At 34.1% G+C, this 24,203-nt stretch overlaps 1 protein-coding gene across 5 annotated transcripts; it reads right to left on the bottom strand.

The window, feature by feature from the left end:
• Positions 1–16,220: 16,220 nt before the first annotated feature.
• LOC139894430 (histone-lysine N-methyltransferase SUVR5) lies at positions 16,221–24,180 on the bottom strand. Of its 5 annotated transcripts, none has more exons than XM_071877716.1 (12): positions 24,030–24,180; positions 22,296–22,693; positions 21,615–21,917; positions 21,406–21,516; positions 21,218–21,328; positions 18,475–21,114; positions 18,219–18,380; positions 17,678–17,794; positions 17,488–17,591; positions 17,231–17,368; positions 16,681–16,768; positions 16,221–16,560 (listed from the first exon to the last, which is right to left on the bottom strand). In XM_071877716.1, the coding sequence occupies exons 2-12, from the start codon at positions 22,656–22,658 to the stop codon at positions 16,453–16,455; spliced, it is 4,245 nt and encodes a 1,414-aa protein (XP_071733817.1). In that variant the 5' UTR covers positions 22,659–22,693; positions 24,030–24,180; the 3' UTR covers positions 16,221–16,452. The 5 variants fall into 5 exon arrangements, with proteins under 5 accessions (XP_071733817.1, XP_071733818.1, XP_071733819.1 ...); XM_071877717.1 differs by lacking the exon at positions 24,030–24,180 and adding an exon at positions 22,811–23,080; XM_071877718.1 differs by lacking the exon at positions 24,030–24,180 and adding an exon at positions 22,811–22,826 and having other exon boundaries at positions 22,296–22,674.
• Positions 24,181–24,203: the final 23 nt, after the last annotated feature.

Below are 24,203 nucleotides of genomic sequence, written 5' to 3'. Positions count from 1 at the left end.
ATGAAAGGTTTGAACGCAGATTGTAATCACCAAGATACAAATGAAGTTTAAAATGAAATCAAGTGGCAAACTTAAAGAAATGTTTAGTTTCATATGTTATAATCAATATTTTAATTCATTTTAATTGTCCAATATTATTAGTCCACAGTCGATAGTCCACAGTTAACAGTCCAATAATTCATATATAGTTTAATATATAATATTCGAATTAATTAATACGTTTCGTGACCCGTATACGTCTCAGACTCGATCACAACTCAAACTATATATATTATTGTAGAATCAACCTCAACCCTGTATAGCTAACTCCCGCATTACTGCATATAGAGTGTCTATGGTTATTCCAAATAACATATATAGATGCGTCGATATGATATGTCAAAACCTTGTATACGTGTCCCGATATTTAAAGTGCGTAAAAATAAATAACATAAATTAAATGACGATAAATAAAGTGCGTAAAGTAAATAACAGAAATTAAATGACGATAAGTAAAATTGCGAGAATGTAAATTGCGATAAATAAATTGCGATCACTAAAATGTAATCAGTTAGCTAGGAACAATTAGCTAGGAACAGTTAGCGTGGATTCTTAACAACATTTTTTCTCGTAGTTAATTTGTTTGTTTCTAACAAGTTTTATTTTGTCCAGTGTTTTCTTCATTATGCCACTTGTTGGATTCTGATAGATTAAAATCCAAATATGAAATTGAATGAAAATGGTTATTCTGTGATGAACGGATACGTATATCGATGGTTGTAAATAGGATCGTAAATGACTATTGAATTAGATTTGGAAGAATGTACAGTATACTTATTAATGTGAAATCTGAATATTCCTCGGGTATTACCTACCCGTTAAAATATTTTCAACATTAACAGTTTGTACGAAAGAATTTTTAATTACAATTTTTATGAAAATATACTTACATATATATTTTCTTCAGATTTAATCATGGATTTAATGAACTAATATGATATTAATCTCATTTGCTTTTCGGTTTGAGCTAGAAAAGCTATTCTCTAAGACTTTAGAGATTACATAATCGCCATGTTCTATGAAGATAAATGATATAGAACAATTCGTAGAACGAAAATTAATCGATGTAGAACAAAGTGTAAAACGGAGATTATGCTCGAGGTACAGAATGAGATGTTGAGGCATGGATTGTTGATGGTACTGGTGCTGTTACTGATGGTACTGTTGGTGCCGGTGATGTTGTTGAAGCTGGTAACTTTTGCACCGTATTCTCCCAATTGATTACTCGAGCGCGAAATTCGTTGACTTCTTCTATTATTCCGGGATGATTGTCGGTCGAAATGAGCGGGTGAATAAGGTTCAGAATTGTGGATAGAATATAATCGTGTCGAACTACTCTGGAACTGAGGCTGAAAATGGTATTACGAACAGGTTCGCCGGTAAGTGCTTCAGGTTCTTCATCAAAAGGTGAATTCTGTTAGTGGAAGGGATTCTGCGCGTCTCCATTGATTAAGTCGACAACAACCCATCAGATGAATTGGGGATGGATGATTGGTTAATTCATTCTGGTGACACTACTTTCGGAGCTTAGGTGAAACTCCATATTAGAATAGCTGTCGGAATCCGAGGAATTCTAACTGGTTAAGGGATTCATCTCGTACAATCAGATGAAGGATTTTCGATAAGAAATAGATTATAGGATGTAGATTAGTACCCTGCAATACATAATTTACATATGCATATATAATACTAAAATCCCATAAGTTACGGAGGAATCTACTGAAGCTGTCAGGGAAAGGTAACAGTAACAGATACGCTAAGATATGAATTTATCTATATACTGTCTATGCAATAGAGGCATTAAGACGTGTCTAGACTTTAAGGATGATAAGCAAATAATTTTCGACACTAAATGATAAGCAAAACTTTTGACATGCAGACACGGTCGAAGTCCAGACCCACTAATGCATCTAAACAACTATTAGTTAGACACACTAATGCAAGACCTGGTTCGCTAAGACCATCGCTCTGATACCACCTGTAAAGACCCGTCCTTATCCACCTGGATGAAGTCATCAACATTTGGTCCCATTGCGAGGCGTTGACTTAATATGCCATGAATGACTCCAAGTAATATCTCTAGAATGAGCAAATGCACAGCGGAAGGTTTCTTTCATACCTGAGAATAAACATGCTTAAAAGTGTCAACTAAAAGGTTGGTGAGTTCATAGGTTTATCATAACAATCATTTCAATATCTTAATAGACCACAAGATTTCATATACTCAATCATTTTAATAAAAATATTCGAAGTGTTTGAGCAATTGGTGACCATACTTAACATTTAATCAACGTCTCATATTCCCTTTATTATGAAATCTCACTACACTGTACCAAGTGTAGTCACTGAAACGAAGTACTGTGCAACCGTTGAATACTGGTCATCCAGCCCGGTTGGGGTTGTCAGGCCCGATAGATCTATCAACAGGATTCGCGTTTACAATACCCATGTAAATAGTAGTTACCAAGCTACAGAGAAGTATGCCAGTGGTACAACTCAACGTAGAATATATTTTTAAGTACTTGTGTCTATTTTGTCAAACATAAAAGCAGCGCATGTATTCTCAGCCCAAAAATATATATTGCGAAAGCAATTAAAAAGGGAGCAAATGAAACTCACCATACTGTATTTTGTAGTAAAAATACATATGACGTCATTTAACAAGTGTAGGGTTGACCTTGGATTCACGAACCTATATCATTTATATATATATTAACACATATAATTGAAGTCGAATAACTTTATATATTATTATTAATATAACTGTTAGTTTTAGTATTTCATATGTTTCATTATTAACTTAAATATATTTACTTTATATACTTTAAAAAAAATGTAGTTTTATTAAATATAACAAACTTTTATAATAATAATATTAATAGTAATATTGATAATAAAAATAATATAGTTGTAATAATAATAATGGTAAAAGTAATAATAATGATAGTAATAATACTAAAAATGATAAAGATATTAATAATAGTGTTAATACTAATAATAATAATGATAAAATAATAGTAATGATCCTAAAAATATTAATTTTAATAATAATGATAAAAATGATAAGAATAATAATGATAATTAAATAAATAAATAAATAAATAAATAAATAACTACCTTAATGGAGTAATCCTAAAAAAATGCCCAAGTCCGGGTTTGAACCCGCGACGTCCCGCTAACCCGATAATATCCTTAACTGCTGCACCATTGTTTCACTTCTAATCAAATTAGGATTTTAATTTCTTTTAAATTTTTGTTTCCTTTTTCTGCTTCTTCATTAATCACTTTTATCATTCATCATCCATCATCTTTATTACCATGAACAACAATCTCATTGTCAAAGTCAATACCCTAATCATCTTAATCACCAACCTCTTCGTTATCATTTAACATTATCTATATCATAACGTCACTGATAATTATCATTATCTCGTTCTCATCATCATTAAACCGTATCATCTTCACTATCATAAAATTATCATATCTTCATCATTCTAATCCTACTATCATAGTATTATCATCATCCTTATTGTCACCTTCATCCTTAATACCTAAATATAATCGTTATCTCAAATTCATCTATAAACCTACATATAAACTCGTTAGTCCTAGTGTTCATGGCTAGGACAAGGTATGGGCCTCGATTACTAGCTAGGCCCAACAATTAAACTAAGTCCAAGGCACAATGAGTAGTTCAATTGTTATCGGCCCACTCGATGGGTTTTAATCTGAGCAGCGAAGAATCTTAATAACAGATAATACTTATACCATTATTCTATCAAGTGGGGTTACCCCTTTGTTGTTTGTTAGCCATAAAGGAAATCAAAACGTAGTTCAACAGCGATTTTAATCAAAACTCAGTTCCTAATTTCTTCGATAATAGTTGTTAAGTTGGTGAAGGTTTACGTTAAATCAACGGTATAACGGTAGTGGGTATTAGCTGCAAGATCAAATTGGGTGTGGTGGCGGTTATCGAATGGAAAGGCTGCTGCTCTTAATCGTAACAAAAAAAATAATATAAAAGATTAAGCATCAACGGTTTATAGCATCAACGAGTTAATAACAGTTTTTGTGGTGTTGGTTTGTGGTTGAACTCGAGGTGAAACAGAAACTGCAGCAGCAACAACCGAAGGTGGAGGTAGTTCTTGGTGGTGTTTGGTTCCTGTTTTTGGTGTCTGTTTGAACTCGGAATAATATAGTAAGCAGTAGCAACAGTCGTGCATTGCAACCGTAAATTAATGGTGTAACAAATGTTGTTTATGAGCAAAGTAAAAGAGAGAGAGCTGAGTAAAGAGAAAGATGGTGGCGTGTGGGTGGTTGTAGGGTGGTGGTACTTGGTGGCTCCGGTGACCGACGGTTTTGAGGGTGAAAGATTGTGGAGGTCGATTAATCAAGGAAAACAAATATACACTGGGTGTTGGTGGGTTTGGTTGTAAAGATAGTGGCTTGGTGTTATATATGTATCATATATATATAGAGAAGGAGTACGTATATGCATATTTATATTTTAGTTGGAAAGACAACACAATAAACAAAAATAAATATAAATCAAATATCAAGAACAGTAACCCATAATCTCAAAGCAGCAATTAAGCACAGTTTAAATTGTTGAAAATGTCGGAAGAAATCAAAGTAGTGGTTGTAAAGTAACCTCATAATTAAACTTTTTAATATAATGAATATTATAATTTAGAATGAAAACGTGTGATTATACTAGCCGTCGTCATTTACGGACTGGAATTCGTACTCCGTTGTTACTAAGTGGCGAATAAAAAGTCTTCGTAAAAATCTCGAATTTTTTTACAGTGATTATATTTATTTATTTGAGTCATTATGGTATAAAATTTGGTCACTAATTATTAAATAAAAATTACATCAACTGTCCCTCTCGATTCTGGGAAAAAATATAAAAAGTGTTAAAATTAAGTAACTAGCTCTTAAATACATTTTTAGTAAGCCTAAATTTTATAGAACTCATTTTCGGATCACCATTTATTTTAAAATCATATAAGTTCGAATTAAACTTCTCAAAATAATAATCGGAACGTCAAACGTTTATTACAATCAATTAATTATTATTTTTACTTATATATATATATATATATATATATATATATATATATATATATATATATATATATATATATATATATATATATATATATATATATATATATATATATATATAGATTCATAACAACGTAATTATATCGTTTATTGTTTTACAACTTAATTCTTACAATCAAATCATCTATTATTATATTATATTTCATATATTTATATATTTACATATATATGTATCTATTTACAAATAGTGATTCGTGAATCGTCGAGAACAGTCGAAGGTCAAATTGAATGTACAAATATAGTTCAAAATATACTAGACTCAACCTAACAGACTTTGCTAATCGTGTCAAAAATATTACATCGTATCGAGAGTTTGGTTTAAAATTAGTCGAAATTTTTCGGGTCGTGACATTTTCTCTCTCCCTCATAGTAACCATCAATACGATCATCTCTTTACAATCCCTTTTTGTTTTAATTCTACACAAACAACCTTTACATTCATCCATCATCATCATGAGGGTTTCCGAGATTGAAAAGAAGGATGACACCAAACAATTTCTCGCAGAGAGGCTAAAAAGCCCTTAATCGAGATCATCATCAAAACCTGTACAAAAATCTCCCACCACCAGCAGCCAGCAAACAACCGCGACTCCCAGCAAACGACCCACTACATCTCCTCTTACAGGTTCTGCAAAGAGGTTTACGCGGTCTAGTTCAGTTATTCCCACTGCATCCGAGACTGGTAATGTTCAAATTGCGTATATTATTATTTTTGCTTTACGTAACACCTATAGTGTTCGATTATGTTAATACATCTTTCTCTTTGTCTCTTTTTTTTTAACTTTTACAGACCATCAACACAGACAAGCTCCCCACCAACATTTGATTTATCCAAATACGAAGACATTTGGCGCACTCCACCCAGCGCTGTAAAATCAATTAGAGTGGATGTCCTTCAAGGCTATTTATGCGCCTCCCCAGAAGTTGCGCTGGATCAACGGCAGCATATGAAGCTTGCCCTTCCTCATGATCTACGCGCTGAGTTTAGCAAACTCTCTCATAGCGACGCATTCAACTGTTTTGCCCAGAACATGTACATAACATTTGCATCCACGTTTGATGCAATGTCTCGCCAAGAAAAGTTGTCTGAGTATCTAAAAAAGGAACAAACCAAGCATGCAATCGTTCAGTCTCAACTATCTTCCACCACCACCACAGAATTACAAGCAACAAAAAATTCTGTGAATGATTTGAATAAACAACTGTCTGAGAAAGCCATTGAAATGGATAATCTTCAAGCCGCCCATGATACGATGAAAACCAAGCTCCTTCAAACTCAAACTGAGCTATCCGCAGCTTTATCCGCGAAAACAACTGCAGAATCTAACTACGCGAAACTTCGCGAACATCTGCCTGAACTTGGGCAAAAAGTTATGGATTCTGTCGACGTTTCTCAGCGATTTGATACGTATGTCACCGCACTTCAACAGCTTGAGCGGGTGAAGTTTTTGCAAGAGATTAGCAAGGTTACTGCTCTACCGGAACCAATGCCGGAGTATATTGAGAAGTTAATCTGCCCTCTTGAAGAGGCAGAAGAAATGGTCGCAGTATATTAAGTACTAAACGATCAACAACCATGTCCCGGTCTTCGTAAATTACCTTAACCAAACAATGATCAAGTCTCGGGCAAAGTCACGAGAGAGATCAATATGGCTAGAGCAATTCTTCCAGAATCAACAACCTAAAATGAGAGGTCAAACTCCCTATTTATAGGTTCAGGAGTTACGCAGAAGTAAGATGTGCGGGCACTTAGGCATTCCACACAAACATTGCGAGAATCCTTCGCACTCTTTAATATTCTGCGTAATCCTACCGCGTTCTATAGGATTCACCGCGGTTTAGCTGTCTATTGCTTTTGCCTTTAAATGGCCTTACGCACTAAAAATATACATATACATAAGTATGTATATGATCAGATTAGTTTCTAGAAATTGGAAAATCTTCTTTCAAATAAACACACAGATTTTCATACAAAAATTCTCTAATATTTTCATTTTTTATCTTATTGTCTAGATACATTTGTTGTTCTTATATTACTCTAACATCATCTATTTCGCAAACCCAAGGCAGAAAATACTTTATTCAAAAATATTTTACGATTCACAAATAATTCATAAATATCAATCTTAAACTCGTTTTCAGATTGTAACTTGGTTAAGGGTGTGTATGGATGACACAGAGCTTATGGGAGCTTAAAAAAGTAGAGCTTGTGATTTGAAGAGTTTATGATTTTTAAGCTTCGTTTGACCCAAAAAAAAAAAAAAAAAAGCGCTTATTAAATAGTAGAGATTAATAAAGAAGCTCCTTACAAGTAGTTTAAAAAATAAGCTCTTAAAAAGTAGACCTTATGATATGTGTTATTACTAAAAGGCCCTCCATTATTATTTTATATATTATTATTAATATCCTTTTTGGTCAATTTACAACAATAAATCGAGTACTTATGAAAAATAATAAGCTCCAGCTTTCAACTTTCAAAATAAGCTCCAACTCCATCTATAAGCTCCAACTTCAACGCCAGTTAGTTTCGTCCAAACATACCTTAATTACCTTCCTACGCTGCTTGTTGATTTACCATGTTTTTTGGGCCAATTTAATAACACATGTTAGAATAAATGTCCGATGGTCCAACTATTTTCTTCCCCACACCAGGGGTCAGATGTGGTCCTATAAAGTCACTTGCAAACTTTCAACATTGTGAATTATTTATTAAATTTCAATATCAATGTATTTATTTTGTAGGTAACAATTATGAGATACACAAATAATTAAGTGAAAAGGAAGAATAATAGAGGTATGGTCTGGTGTATAAGGACCACATTTTTCGTTTTAAAGATAAGAGTGCGCATGCATTTGTACACCATGTTACAAACTGGACCACATTCCTCATTTTGATTTTGATCCGTCTTTAAAATAAAACTTCAAAACTACAAAGTCATGAACTTTGAAACGTATTTACATACTCCCCCTTACATATTTATTGTCTCCCAAAAAAATCACACAACTTAACAAAAAATAAGTCACACGTATTTTTTTTTGTTAACTTTGCAGTTTTACTCCTTATTTTTTATTATTTTTTCGTTTTACATGCATAAAAAAAGAATATAAAAAAATTTATATTATTATATATCAATAGAAATGGACAATCAACTTTGAACGTTTTAATAATAATGAACAAAAAAAAAAAAAAAAAAGAGACGGATGGAGTAATATATATTATATACCATCTAGAATTATAAAAACCTTGATAAGTAACAAACATATCATACTAAATCCAAATTCTCGAACACAATTTGAAATTTCAGTGTGTTACATATTCCTTACAAACACTCACCCAGTGAAGTATTTAATCCAACGGTTGAGATTTACCTTGTTCCATGTACGGCCTCACAAACGTCACCAACCATACCTTAGAAGCTTTTTGAAGCTTCGCGAATTTATCGCTTGCTTTAAAGAAACTGCTTAACCACTCGAGTAATATAATCTGTTGCGTGGCTATTAGCTAATATATCAAGTAACTAAAGCTTGGTTCGAGTGGTACGAGGGTTGGATCCAACTTAGAGTACTGCCAACCCAAGTTCGGTCTCACTCCAAGCAGAAAATTTTCAACTTTTGATGGTATTGCCAACATCAATGCGATTTGGGAATGTCTCTGGGGGATTTCCTAACCTTCGATGGTACTGTCAACATCGTTGCGAATTGAGTTTCGTTGTCTCCTAACGCGTGGGCGTGTGTGGGTGACAAATGAAAGCATTCGATGTCAATATCGTCATTGAAAAAAAAGCTAATATATTAAACAAGTAGCCATGATATGTTATCAGCTTCGGAGACCATTTATTTGACTACCGGCCCGTGTGGTCCATGGGCTGTTGACAAAACTCGGGTTGGGCTACTTTTTCTAAATAAAAACAATAAATAACTCGAACAAGTTGTACACGAGGCGTAAATCGTAAATAGTGTCGTTACAGCTTGTTATTTGCTTATAAAAGTTTTAAGATGTTGTAAGACGATTGATTTCGTTTCACGGCGTCTGTTTTCTTGGGTGTTTTTGAGGACGAGTTGGAGGACATGAGAGAGGGTGTCTTTTAACGGGTCGGGTAACGTCCGTTTTAGTATCGGGCTGACTTTAATGTTTTTGCTTTGAAGATGTAGTACGGATGAAACTACACGGGCTTCTTCTTCTTCTTCGCCTACCCATGCAAGTTTTAAATCCGAGTTGATTTGCAACCTACAATTAGTTTCAAACGATTGTGTAAATTATAGAAAGTTGATTAGCGTTAAATACTATTTTCGCAATCAAACGATCCTGACAATTAGTACAGAAAGTAAAGTTTCTAAAACAGGAAAAGTAAGTAGAAAATTAGAGGTAAAGGATATTTAAGAGGTAAGCTACACTGAACCAATTAGTCTCGTAGCTACATGCGTTCTCAAAAATAAATAAATAAATAAATAAAATAAAATAAAATAAGTTGTAGTTATCAAAATCGCTCAACTAAACAAATACTTGAAGGGAATCTATGTATAAAAAAGTTCGCAAAATCATAGAAGGTAAACAGAGGAGATTTTTCCTATGGCGAGTATTTGATTTATTCAGATGTACACAAAATCAAAATTTTCTTATTTTAACAAAAGCTATAAAGAAGTGCATCATGTACAGGTGAACAATCTCCATTCTTCGCATGATATAATCAATTTGGATGCTGTTAACATATGGTAGTGATGACACATTTACTTTTCTAACTTATCATTGCACCATTGAAGCATTCACTAAAAAATTGGGTTCATCATTAACTTTTCTAACTTGTCGTCGCGATTTGGGTTTCCTCCTAATATGTGTGTGGGTGATATGATAAATGAGAGCGTTCGATGTCGATATCGCCGTTAAAAAAAAATAATAAAATAAAAAAAAATGTGTGGCTCTGTTTAACCCGTTTTAGAACACTGCTTACTTCCATTTTCGATTTTTTATCTTAATTATATGTATACTAGCAGCTAACTATTTAAATAGATACTAGCAGCTAACATTTGAGAGTGTTTTTGAGTCGACAACAAGCGTCGATTTATTGGCGACTTGACTGACTCTTAGAGCCTAAAGTAATTTTCAGCCTGTATATAAAACCAATGGAAATTTGATTTTACCATTTTCATGGCGTGTCAATTTTATTTTTAATTCTACTTTATTTTTTAAACAAAATTTTTCTACATTTTGGCCGGAGGTCCACTCGGAAGCAATCTCTCTATCCGTCGAATAGAGAGAGTGATGACTTATGTAACAACCTCACATTGGGCCTAATGGTAATTGTCCTAATTGCCCTTGCGTGTTATTATATGTTATTTTAATAGTTACATGTTTATAATTATTTAATTATATAGTTGAGACCAGCTCATGACAAGGGTCACGGAATAGGTTTGCTTATTTAAATTGGACCTCGTTTGGACCACTTAATGAGGTGTTTCGTATTTCTGAAAACTGATAAATACATGTGTGTGATACACGGAGTAGGTTTCCCTCATGTGAAGGAAACCCTTGAACCTTAAAACCCTGCTTGCTTCTTCATTTTCCATTTTTGGAAACCTCCCAAATCTTGTGTTTTTGATCTCGTTTTTTAACTGGAAATCGTGTCTAGTGATTTCAGTAACTTCATAAGGTATTTAACAAGCGATTTCATATTTTAATTCGAGTTAAAATCAGTGATTTTATTAGTTTTTATGTCAAGGTTTTGAATCAAAACTTGCATTTGAAGTGTTGTTTATATCAAATTGAAGTTAGTAAACGCTTGTATATGAGTTATGTATGTTTTCTAAGTGATTTTTAGAGTCAAAACAGTGCAAAAACGAGATTTGGGGCTTAAAATCACGAAAACAGCGACCTGGTGCTGCTGAACAGCATCCGTACGGATACGGGGTGTATCCGGGCCATTTTGGGTGCAACCGTACGGTTACAGATGCAACCGTACGGATACAGATGCATTCGTACGGTTGCAGGTGCTTCCATGCGGTTGCAGTCTGTCAGCATTTTGCAAAACTTGTTTTAGCCATAACTTTCAAACCGTAACTCCGTTTTTGATGAATAAACTACCGTTGAAAATGTAACGAGGTCTACTTTCCAATGTTAAAGTTTTAAAACACTGAATCAAACTTTAATTTGAATCAAAATGATGGGATAGCGTGTATGCCTCGTTTTACACGCGTGTGATAGTTGCAATTGATTGGGGAACCATGTAAACTTGTCATATATAGATATATTAGGATATATGATGTTGTTTAGAGTATGAATTGATGATATTATTGATTGGATATATGCTAACTTGAGATATGATATTCTCAGGTAATAAAGGAACGGAGAAGACTCAGTAACATTAGATTTCTGAGTTCTTGCTGTTTTCAGGTGAGTGGGACTATCTTAACTGTTATATATATGTAGTAGCGGGTTATGCTACTGTTATCTTGCTATGTTATACCTGATGAGTTAGCATATGATGTTTATGCTTATGTGCACTTGGGTATTATCGGCTATGATGTCTAGTCAGTAATCAGCTTTGGGTATAAATCTAAGCATAAGGTCAACCTTGCTGTCAGGTTGGGTTCAAGAGTTACTATTCGTGTAGTGTAGTTTGAATGACGCATTCCTTGCGTCTGGATTACTATGTGAGGGAGACAGTAACAGGAACTTCCGGTAAACTCTAGCCCGATCAGCTAGTAGTTAATGGCCCGTACAAGCCGCCGAGCCTAGTGTTACCATTCTGGTTTATCTTGTTGCTGTATGCAATTGTGCTTAGCTTGATGCTAGATGCCTATGACTATTAGGATATTTCCATTCACTTAGCTTTATGCTAATCCCCCACAGTTCCTCCCTTGCAGGTTACCCCTTTGCATGTTAGAGCTTTGGGAGAAGTTGGTTGTTGGATATGTTTGACAGGCCTCACTCTGATGTCTATATTTTGATATACTATTAAGTAATGGTTTTTGTAATAACGTAAAACCTGGTTACTGTAACAACTGTGCATTGGGTTATTACTTAATTATGTTTGTAAATATAATATATGTTTATGTTTCCTCTGTTGAAAAAAAAAAAAAAAAAAAAAAAAAAAAAAAAAAAAAGTACGGTGTTACAACTTATGATACTCAGTAAGGACTTTTTTGGGTGTAATTGGAAAATCGTGGAGTAAGTTTGACTTTGACCGATTTTCCGTGCAATCCTTAGTTTAGGCAGAGTTTTGAATGAGTTATGAGTGATTTTCTGAGTAATACAGAGTTTTGACCAAGTTTCGACTGTGTTTGACCAATTTTGACAGAGTTTGATTACTAGTCTCGGAGATATCTATAAACGGAGTACTCGACGAGTAATTTCAAGTTCTCCAACCTTGCCATCAACATTAACATTAGGATAAAACTGCTATTGGTAACTTAGCTTTTCATTAAACACATATGATGAAAATTTGTATATCTGTTCTTAGAAAATGGTTAATTTGTTATATTTCTTATTATTCTTTATTTTTGTTTGTTTATCTGTTTCTTGTACTTTTTTTTTGGCCGGAGGTCCTCACGGAAGCAATCTCTCTACTCTGAAGTAGGGAGGGGATGACTTTCTCTTCCCGTGGGTAGAGAATTTTTTTTTTTCTCGACCCGTAGTTAGAGAAACTTCTCTTCTATTTCTAGGGTAGAGGAAGGATTGTCTACATCTCACCTCCCCATACCTCGCATGTGCGGGATTGGGTATTGTTGTTGTTGTTGTTGTTGTTGTTGTTGTTGTTGTTAATTTGTTGTATTCATATCGTTATTAATTTCCTTTTATGAGTTGTGAAACTCCTTATTATCACAAAAATAAAATGCCACATTGTCATCAAAGTTTAACTCTTTTTTTATACTTCTTCATTTTATTGCAGTAACTCATTGGTCACTTATAATCACTGTGAACAGATGGCATCCAAACTACATTAGGCGGATTGCATACCTTTTAATACCATTTACAGCAGTCACAATCCACTCTACAGAGGTAGCTTTTTGGAAATGCAGTCAAGGTTGTAAACGTCGCTAGTCGGTCGGGACCTTGGAGGGACAAGTCAGTCGAGTCAGGGACAAATCGGTTGAGTCGGGGACGAGTCGTTCGTTGACCAACTATGACTTTTAGTAATCAATAAAATAACATATATATATATATATATATATATATATATATATATATATATATATATATATATATATATATATATATATATATATATATATATATATATATATTACACATATCTATATCAAACATAAAACATACTTTTTTCAAACATAGAAATATGGCACAAAAACTAATTTTAAAATATACATTTTTGACCTAGCTTTGAGTTTGACCGACTCAGGCACGACTTGGCCAACTCAGCCCGACTTTGACCCAACGTTTTAGCGTTTCCCGACTTTTAAGGCGTTGTTAGCAAGTCGGGACGGGTTAGTCCCTAAATCGAGGTGTCGGCCAACTCTGCCAACTTATACAACAGTGTGCGCAGTTGACAACATTTGAAAGTGCATTGTAATTGAACTTACTTATATGATATTTACATTTGCATCCATTGTCTGAGTGTATTCTAATCTTTTAAGGAATTCAATGTCAAATGGCCCCTTATTTTTATGGAATAACTATAAAGCAGTAGTATTTCCTACTCCTAAATCAACTAACCAAAACTGATTCTTTGATCCATGAATAATCAAATAATCAGAATCCATTTCAGAATGGTTCAGAGAGCACTTTTTTCGTTGAGAATTCCTCGTTCCCTCTCGATAGACCAGCGGCGAATTCAAAACTTGTGGGGCCCTATCTCTCGAGCCCCGAAGAAAACCCCCCTCCCCTTCGGATTCCATATCTCTTTTGACTCTATATATGTGGGCACCTGATATCTATGAGGGCTCACCCACCCCGGTACCCAAAGTCCCAAATACAGGAAAACAACTTATCTACAGCCCAAAATCACAATGACGGAAACACTTTTAGATCAAATATTATATTCATAACTTGAAGCACATAGAATTAAAGTAAGATCTAAGTTCAAAAGGAATCTTATATCAATCAAATTATCAAATATTAAATTAAAAATAAAATCCAGCATCAAGAAATTACCTTAAGTAAACGAAGCACCCATGAAATACTTTGTTTGATCAACCTTTGTTTCAAATCCTTGCAATACATCAGCCCAAGTCTCAACATACGTTTCAACATCCTCAGAGTCATCAACTTCAATACTATTGAAATTCGGATGCTGTGCCAATAAACTTATCAGCGAAAAACGTACTATTCTCCTCAACAACATTTTTATGAACACTCAGTTTCACGATAAACCCTTGTTTACCCATTAACACTACTTTCATATCACCTGTTCCAAGTTCACCAAATTCAATAGACACCTTTTTTGACAAATTTTCAAGTATTCTGTCTCACATCGGTCCTTTCAGCCCCTATTTTCATGTGATCATCAAAGAACAACACTTTTTCTAACTTTAAAGATGCAGCTGATGGTTTTTTGAAACATTACAGGTGAAGGACAACACCAATATCCTTCAAGGGTTACAGATATTTTTTTTTTTTTTTTGAAAGGCAAAGAGCAATTCTATTAAAAATCAAGAAACATGTACATCTAGATGCATGTGAGGGCATGCATACATACAGAGCATATGAATATCCTAACCAATCTCGAACTACAGAAAAGGATTACAACGATTTACAGATATTGGTACATTTCTAATCTTGGTTATTCTAATATCACCCATTTCATTTCATTACATTTCAAACATCAAGTAACCTCAAAAAAGAAGACATGGAAATTGAGGAAATTAACCAAGGATTAAAACCCACAAAAAAATTTCAAATCTTTCACATTAAAAATCTATACTTTTTAAAAATTTTATTTGTGGGTTTTCAAGAAACTAGAAGATTAATACTATAATTTACAGAATTGCAAGAGATCAAAAGCCTTAGCAATGAATAATAAAACATGGAAATACATTGAAGATGTAAAAGCCTTACCAAAGTTGATCAAGATTTGTTGAAACCCCAATGGTAAAAATGTAAAACATGGAAAGTATGAAAATAAGAGGTTGGAATAATAAAAGAAAAGTGTGAATAATAATAACAATAAAATACATTGAAGATGATAAAAAGAAGGAACAGAGTGACCCAACAAAATATACAGGCGTGAAGACTGTGATGATGGTTGATGCTTTTTTCAGTCACCGGGTTATGCTTTGTAGCAAATTTCAGCTTTTGATATAAATAAGTAAATTGGAAGTGTAGGGTTAAAAACTGCTTGTCCTCCATGAGATTATCACTATTTTCTGAGAGTGAATGTGATGTGGCTGTCTCAATCTTGTTTTTGCTTTGTTTGCTTTCAAAGTACTTAAATGCTCTATTAGTTTTTGCAAAGAAGATGGCATAAAATGTGTGGGATTTATTATTTATTTTTTGTTAATAACTACAGTATTATCAATTTTTTTGAATCGGGACGGAGTCACCTCCTCTAACAATTGATATTAGGACAAGTTGCTTTAATCTTTGCTCAAAATTGTTTTTTAGTGTCTGAAACTCTTTTGTGCAAAAAGTTGCGTTAAACGATCATATAATCAACTCAAACTAATTCAAGCCTTGATAAACTTTTGAGAAATCCATCAAAGGTACGGATTTTTATATATGGAAAAGGAGGTTTAAAGTCTATGTAAAGACAAAGATCATCATTTGTGGAAAATTTTTAAAAAACACATCATCACTTTAACAAAATTTTCAACTCTTGAAAATAAAGATGTCGTTTTGAAAAATGAAGTTTGGAAGATAAGGTTAAAATGTCCATAAACTATCAAGCCAAATTAATACTTTACAATAGTTTTTCAAAGGATGAACTCATAAGAGTTGCTCTCTTATGTAAGTGTGTCAAGGTGTGTTGAGATACACTATAAAATCCTGTCGCGAGGGAAGTCCACAATCGGATACTCTGTTTTTGTGTCAAATTTTTAGTTCTGATTTCAATTCGGTTTACACCAGACCAACAAATATACTATTAGACTGCATGCCAATCAAAAATCATGTGCAGTTTCGTACCTCAACATAGTTCTAAATCTATGGAGCATCAGATGATGTAAGCTAGGACTAAAAGATTATGTTCCAAAGAAGTTGACTAGTACATATAAAAATCTAGACAATATTTTTATTTAAATCTAACGCTAATTTCCTGTTTCTAACAAAGTTAAAGAAGAAACATGTAAAATCTACGAGAATTACAGTTCACTAAAAGACAAGAAAACCAAGTCTGATCACTGCACGCGGCCTCTGCAATTAACAGCGCCACATCTGCATTGACTCCCTTCACCGAGTTGTGCCTTGCGCATGTAATCGAAGCTCAATTCTTCACCTACTTCGATCTGTGCAAGAGTTTTTATATAACACACAAGCAACAGTAGATGTTTTTATTAAATATATTTATTAATTATTAATTGAATTAATAATGGTGTATAAAAAAAAAAAATATTGTAAAATCTTACATCTCGACTAGCGTAGAGACCAATGTGTGACAACTGAGAATCCATACTTTCGATAAGAACTTGATGATTCTCAAGGTTTGGAGAGCAGCTACAAACGTCGCATGATCATCAGAATAACAAACTTAAAATACAAGATGAGATTTAGACTTTAAAGAGATGCAATTAATATGGTATACAAAATTTTATTTTTTATACAAACCACCATGTCGGTCTCGACAAGGCTCAGTCGGTCAAAAGTAGCCGGTTAACGGGTTTAGATTGGTAAAAAAAAAAAAAATCGAATATATTTGGTGAAAGTCGGTCAAAAAAGTCAAAGTTAGTCGACGTCCGACTAGTCCCCAACTTGACCGATTAGTCCCTACAAGGTCCCAACCGACTATTGCCCGAATAACGACTTTTACAACCTTGCAAACCATATAATTTCCCTTTATATCTACTTTACTTTCTACGGAACGTAGCATTAGCGCGTGTGAGAACAAAATAAAAAATAATAAATAAAAAATACTTCCAGCATCGTAGAAGTAGTAAACACGGATGAAGTTTATCTCACCTGTGATTTATGTATCGCGAAACATTGCCATACTTTGTGGCATCAATAACATACAAAGCCTCTCCTTCAATTAGTCGAACCATGTCATTAAGCCGAGCATCAATCTCAAACATAAAGCTGCAACCTTCTCTACCGTAGCTGGTATTTCATTTTCATTATTCATTATTAATAAATATAAATACATTGAATATCTTGGTTATTAAACTTTTTCTTAAAAAATAGATTTTAGTCATTGGTGAAATGGATAATAATTAAACCTTTGGCGCCTCTTATTTGCTTCATGCTCGTCTATAACCTCGCCAATATACTCGCAAACAAATGTACCACGACGGATTGGTTCCCCAACTCTCACTGCCCAACCCTGTAAAAGTTTAATGTGTGACGACAAAAAATATTATAAAATAAAAGAAAAATGAATATTGAAGCAAAAATTAGATATGAATTCACCTTGTCCTCTGTTTTGAAGACCTCCAACCTCACCCTAACACCATTTTGCAAAACCCTGTTCTGACAGTATTTATTGCAGCTGCAACTGTTATTGCATTCGTAAACCAAGTAGCCCTCCTAATGAACAAAACAAAAAAACGTAATTTGCAATTGAGCTTGCAAGAACAAAGGACAAACATATATTTTCATGATGATAAATATTTAGAAACACCAATTAATAATGTAAACAGAACTGAAAACGGGTCAAGGTTTCAAAAACGGGTCAAGGTTTCAGAAACGGGTCAAGGTTGCAAAAATCGCTACTCGGGGAGTACTTGGTCGGGACTTTTTAGGGAGTACTCGGAAACTCGGGAGTACTCGGATGTTGATCAACTTTGACTTTGACCAATTTTGACCGAGTTTTGGCTGATTTTCCGGGTAATCCCGAGTCGTTTTGACTGATTATCCAAGTTTTGGCCTAGTTTTAACCAAGTTTAACCGAGTAATTCCGAGTTCTGCAACCCTTAAATGGGTCATAATCATTATGAGTTGATATACTCACCTCCAAAATGATTCGACCTCTGTCATCATACGGGAACCTTCCGGTCATCGGTTTCCCATATACATCTTTAGCATCTTCATAATCAGTATCAAAAAGATAAACATGATCACACAATTTCGGGGAGCACGTTGAATGCGCACAACTGCAACCCAATTGTATACTCTGCCAACAAGCAAAAAAAAAAAAAAAAAAAAAAAAACACCATTAATTCACCAAAAAATTAACCGAAATCGATACAGGAAACAATTAAAATTACCTGTGATCCAATATTAATAGACTGATCAATTAACGATTTTGTCACATAAGTAAAACTTTCCCACGGCAAGAAGCAAGTGTTGTTTTGCCCGTCATCACTATGAATAGACCCGAGCAGATGTTCATCGACTACACACGCAATCGCTACCGACTCCTTTCCGAAGCTGATGTCATCACACAAAACAATCCCCGATCGGTCGTTTGATTCTTGTCGAGAATTGTTGAAATTAATAATATAATGAGACTCATCCATAGGCCACTCAGACGGTTCGTACGTTTCGGTAACGGGTTTTACGGAACATTCCGGAAGAGATTTCAAAGTCGGCAAACGATTCGAATTTGTAATTGATTTACATCCTTTGGAGCAAATATATCCTTTTCGATGCCACTCGATTACAACGTTATGTTCGCTACATAGTTTTGCTGCTTTAAGGTACAAACGTTCGGGTAAAACCCCGTATTTCTTCTCTAACGATTCGTGAAAGCTCGTTTTGCAACACGCAAAACGAGCCGTCGCTAAAATCTCGAGATTATTAGGATGAGGTTTGGTTCGATTAACTTTGATAAACAGTAACCTAGCAACGTCTGAACATTCAGATTCAGCTAATCGACCAAGGCTTATTGATTCAGACGACTGAATCTCACTTTGGCTGAATGGTTCATCAATGTGTTTTTTTATGGGTCCCGCACCGAATTTTCTCATTCCGAGTCCTTTTTTGAACCGTCTCCCGGGTTTTAACTTATTAGAAAAAAAGGATAAACCCACACCCTTCTTACGTGGACCACTCGGGTTCGAATTCATGTGTTCCGCTTGATGGTGTCGGCCAAGATCGGGAAGCAAGTCGAATCTCAACCCGCAAAACCGGCATATGAACCGTTGCAACCCGTTTCGACTATGCGAATGATTCACGATTTGTAATTGCTTATTCAAGTCGTTATCCCCGTTTGGTTGATGAACTTCAACGACGTTTTGTAGATGCTTGAAATTAGACGAATGATGCGCGAGCACGTGGGCCCACAATTGTTCGAGATTCCCGAAACGGCTACCACAAGGAATACATTGGTAAAGCTTGCATTGTTCGACGAACTCAACGTGATGCCTTTCTTGAACATGCGCTTCTAGAAGGTTATTATTCGTGAAACCATCGAAACAAATCGCACAAACGTAACGTTTAAACGCCGATTGTGCCTCCTTTTTATGATTATCGATCCAGTGTTTCGCAAGCATTTGATCGTCAACAAATTCCACTAAACAAATGTTACACTTGATAACAATGTTACCACTCTCATTATTATCATTACCATTATTATTATTATTATTATTATTATTATTATTATTATTATTATTATTATTATTATTATTATTATTATTATTATTCGGTGTCACAAAACTAACCGGTTCTTCAATCGAGCTAAAAATTTGCGCATTGCCGTCGGTGTTAAATCCCCATAACCTAATCAATCTTTCTTTTTCACTTTCAACCAACTTCATTAAAAATTCTCGGGTTTTTACATTTTTCGAAGCTTCCGAAATCACCCATTGAAGCTGAATTTCCTTAGGAACAGGGCTACGCAACGATAAAACGCTTTTAAAAAACTTGTAGAACAGTTCACACGCTTGGTGTAAATGCAATTTCTGTTCATGTAAATCACTACTTTTAAGAAGATCTACAAATACTTCTTTCGAAATAATCCTACACTTTCCATTTCTCGCACGTTTCAACCAATTTGGCAAGTGTTTTTCGCAATACAACGTATGCTTCTTCGGTATTTCACTACAACCAACACCATCACCTATACAAGATTCACCCGATTGTTCGGTACCCGTTGTATCCATATTTCCAAAATGGGTCGATAGTACGATTTCTTTGCAATTATTAGGCTCTGAAAATTCTTCGAACCCGTCGTCTAACTTTCGCTTAAGTTTATTTTCGGGGGGCGAAATTGGAAATATCACGGTATCCGTATTCGATCGGTGTTTTTTACAAAAAGATGTGCCGGGTAGGGACCGATGCTTGCATTTAGTACCTAAAACGGTTGTACCACCGCACATTTGTGCGTCCGTTTGCGGAGGAGTGAAATCCGCTTTTACGAAATTATTAGTTGAAAAACGAGACGCCGAATGCACGCAACAATAAATGTCACCGTCACTTGCCCATCTAACACATTGTCTTCCTTTAGCTTCAATGAAAGCACTACATTGTTTAGTCTTACTTGACGATGATGATATCGTTACTAAATCTTTAAACCGAGTTTCTTGATTATTCCCGGGTTCTACTACAATTTCACCCCATCTATCACTTACATCATCGTTTGTTTCAAGTAGAGAAACTTCATCCCGAGGCTCGTTGAAAAATCTAGAGTCGATTTCGATTGCCGCGGGTCCCAAATTCGGCGAGGGTTGTATTTCAGCTCGGCGGATTTCAAGCTTTGGCCTTTTTCGGCTGACTTGAAGACCTGTATTAGCGAAAAGATCGTTGCTTTGTTGTGCGGTTTCAGTGATGTTAGATGAAGGAGTTGACATTGAAAACCATTTCATAACTTCGGGTTTTATAATTTTCCACTCGGAACCAACTTCGGACTGCAACGATGAATTTGTAAGTGTGTTCACTTCGTTCCAGTTGATTGCATCACCCAGCTCCTAAATAATATAAACCCAAAACCAACATATCACTATCTTCAAAAAAAAAGAAAAAGAAAAAAAAAAGTAATAAATTAATAAAAAAAAAATAAAGTTAGCATACCTCCTTCAACATTTCGATCATTTCAGCACTGTGAGCATTCTGACATTGTTGCACCCATGTTTCCAAAGAACGTTCGAGCCACGATGAATTTATAAAACGCTGCAATATCATCTGCAAAAAAATATACACATAACAATTAATAAAAACTATAACAAAAATAAAAACTCGTCTTCAAGCAAGAAAATTACATTTTCAAGTTTAAGAAGCATATTCCCAAGTTCGGAATAATCTTTACATCTAGAAGCTTCCAATGCAAAATCCTTCCACACTAACACGCTGCGTGCAGTCTCCGTAAGAGCCTAAAGAAAAGAATTATAACAATATTAATTAATTACAGTATTAATTTTTAATTATTAATAACAATAGGAAAGGAAATGAAATAAGTGAAGAAACAAACCTCAGAGGTTAACTGTTCAATGGTATTTATCATGCTAACAGAAATCTTTTGCATAACATAACGACGTGCAACAGTCAAATCTTTGACCACCTTTACCCCAACCTTATGTGACCTATATACAATAGGCTCCGGAAACTCATTAATTGGGCGAAGAAGCAACACATCAGCCCATGAATAGTTTCGTTTTCTTGGAAAAAATATTACAAGATATTGTTTCCTATCATGAGTAGGTTTTGCTCTTATAGTTGATAATGGCCAATCGGATCTTGCGCACCGTATCCCTGCTTGCCAATTCCCCCTCCACTATATCGTGAAAAAACAATGTATCGATCATCAATAATTCCGGTTTTTGTTAATTTATTGCATATAAAAATGGATTTTGCTAACTAGGGTTGTTGTTAACGCGCTTAATACACTTGTACTATTAGGTAACTGACCAACTGCTATGTACAAGTGGTTTAAGTGTGTTAACGACAACCCTATATCGTTAAAAAAACAAATAACGTCTCGATGATCAAAAATTCCCTTTTCTGTTAAATTATTGCATATAAAAATGAATTTTGCTAACGATGGCTCTTACTGTTGTCATGAACGCGTTTAAAACACTTGTGCAAGTGGTTTAAGCGTAAAATCCAATAAATAGAGCAAAAAAACAGAACAAATATATTAGCAATTCAATACCTTGACCCAAACTGCCATTGGTTGATCTTGTTCTAACCACTTAGCTTCCGATGGAGAAGGCTCACACTCGTGATTGCCACCTGGAAATTCTCGTCCAACTGTATCACCATCTAAACTATCTACTCCAGAATCACGATTGTTATCGTCACCCACATCAACATCGTTATTGGGATGAACATCATCAAATTGTTCATCATCTGTTAGTTCGACGTTATCTAATTTAGTATAACCATCTTTAATTATATCATCTTGGAGGCGGCTATTGGCCCGACCATCGTATACAAAAGGTGTTTCGGAACCTTGATTTGGACTATCATTAGATTCTCCAGCATAATGTACATCGTTACACGCAAGAACTTGCATAATTTTTCAATAGAATCTGTATTACCATAAAAAGTCTGCAATCATAACTGATTAGTCAAAATTGGTAACAGAATATAACTTATAATACAAAATACAAATTATATATATAGAACATGTAACTAAGATAACAGATCATATTGTAAACATATTACATTTACATTTGTATTTATAAGCATGAGCAAAATACGCAAACCTGCAAAACTGCTCATATTTACGTAAAAAGTGATTCTTTCAGACGAAAAACAGAACAAATCACAATCTGAAAAACTTCTCAATCAACATAAGATAAGCTGCACATGATCTTTCTATTTACTTAAATGAGAAATTCGGGGGAAAATTACTTAGTTTACAAAAAACATCAAATACACAATCCATTTGTTGATAAAATGTCTAGTTTCCTATTTTATAGTAATTAATCAGATTTTATATACAGAAAAGTATCTACTTTCAGTAAGGAAAAAGGTAAAAATTATATTTAAATAAAAATGGTAACCAGATGTACAAAGTACATATATTCTAGTACTGAGCTACAGAATTTCGATCGTTTTATAAACAGAAACGTAGCAATATAAATCCTTTTAACCTATATAGTTCACCATTTCGTAATACAGATCGTTCACACTTAACATTACATTCCTTTTTACTATAACGTAAAGCGTTTTTTCGTTACCAAACAACAACAAATAAATCTGTCCAATTCAGATGTGATAAATACAAAACCCCTAAATTGCAAAGGTTATAGCTTTATGGAATATTGTTTAAAATAGGGCAACAGTTATACATAGAACATGATAAGTTAAGCCAATACTACCCAATTCAGCTCCAAATGTCATTAAATCAATAAAACCAAAAATACCCACAAATTAAAATCCACTAATTAAGATAATGTTGGAGTGAGACTGAATAAAAACCCTAAAAGAAAATCAAAAATAAACCCCCAAATTTAAATACATCAATTGCATGTCAAAAACATGATTCAATCCACTTAGACAAAATTAGGTTTTTTTTTGGTGACCTAAAAACAAAAGTGGGTCCAGATCAAGAAATCACATCAGTTAATTGACCCATCTACAAAACCCAGATTGAAAAATTGAATTATCGGTCAAGAATCTCTAAAATTAACACGTTGTTGAATCAAAGTTACAAACTTTATACATTTACTAGCTTAATTTATTTGTTGGTTTACTTAAAAATCAGTCCTTTTTGTAGTCTTAGGGCATAAATATTATTGGGGGTAAAAGTCACCAAGAACATGTATGTACATATGATATGACATATATATAGATAGATAGATAGATATAAAAGTTGTATGTGTATGTATACATGTAAGTGAATTAGAAAAAAAAAATGGTGGTTACATGTAAAATGTACCTTTTGCAGTTCGAGGGTGAAGATCAGTTTTATGCCATTGTAAGTGGTGGGTGTAGATTTGGTATTTTTTTGTGGTGCAATTTGTTACAAAAAATAATTAAAAAAAGTAATAATAATAAGTTCTTATTTTTTTGGGTTTGAGGACTAAAAAGTGGGCATGTACCAGGTCCAAAA

The sequence above is a fragment of the Rutidosis leptorrhynchoides genome, chromosome 2 (genome assembly GCF_046630445.1).
Source record: "Rutidosis leptorrhynchoides isolate AG116_Rl617_1_P2 chromosome 2, CSIRO_AGI_Rlap_v1, whole genome shotgun sequence".
Taxonomy (NCBI): domain Eukaryota; kingdom Viridiplantae; phylum Streptophyta; class Magnoliopsida; order Asterales; family Asteraceae; genus Rutidosis; species Rutidosis leptorrhynchoides.
The sequence above is the reverse complement of the archived record's forward strand: the minus strand, read 5'-3'. Positions and strand labels throughout refer to the sequence as shown.

Coding starts and splice junctions, on each gene's coding strand:
- LOC139894430 (XM_071877716.1), bottom strand. CDS start 22,658: ATGCAAGTTCTTGCGTGTAACGATGTACATTATGCTGGAGAATCTAAT. Junction 21,918..22,295: donor CAATGGCAGTTTGGGTCAAG/GTATTGAATTGC, acceptor TTCACGATATAG/TGGAGGGGGAATTGGCAAGC. Junction 17,795..18,218: donor GAGGTCGAATCATTTTGGAG/GTGAGTATATCA, acceptor TTTGTTCATTAG/GAGGGCTACTTGGTTTACGA.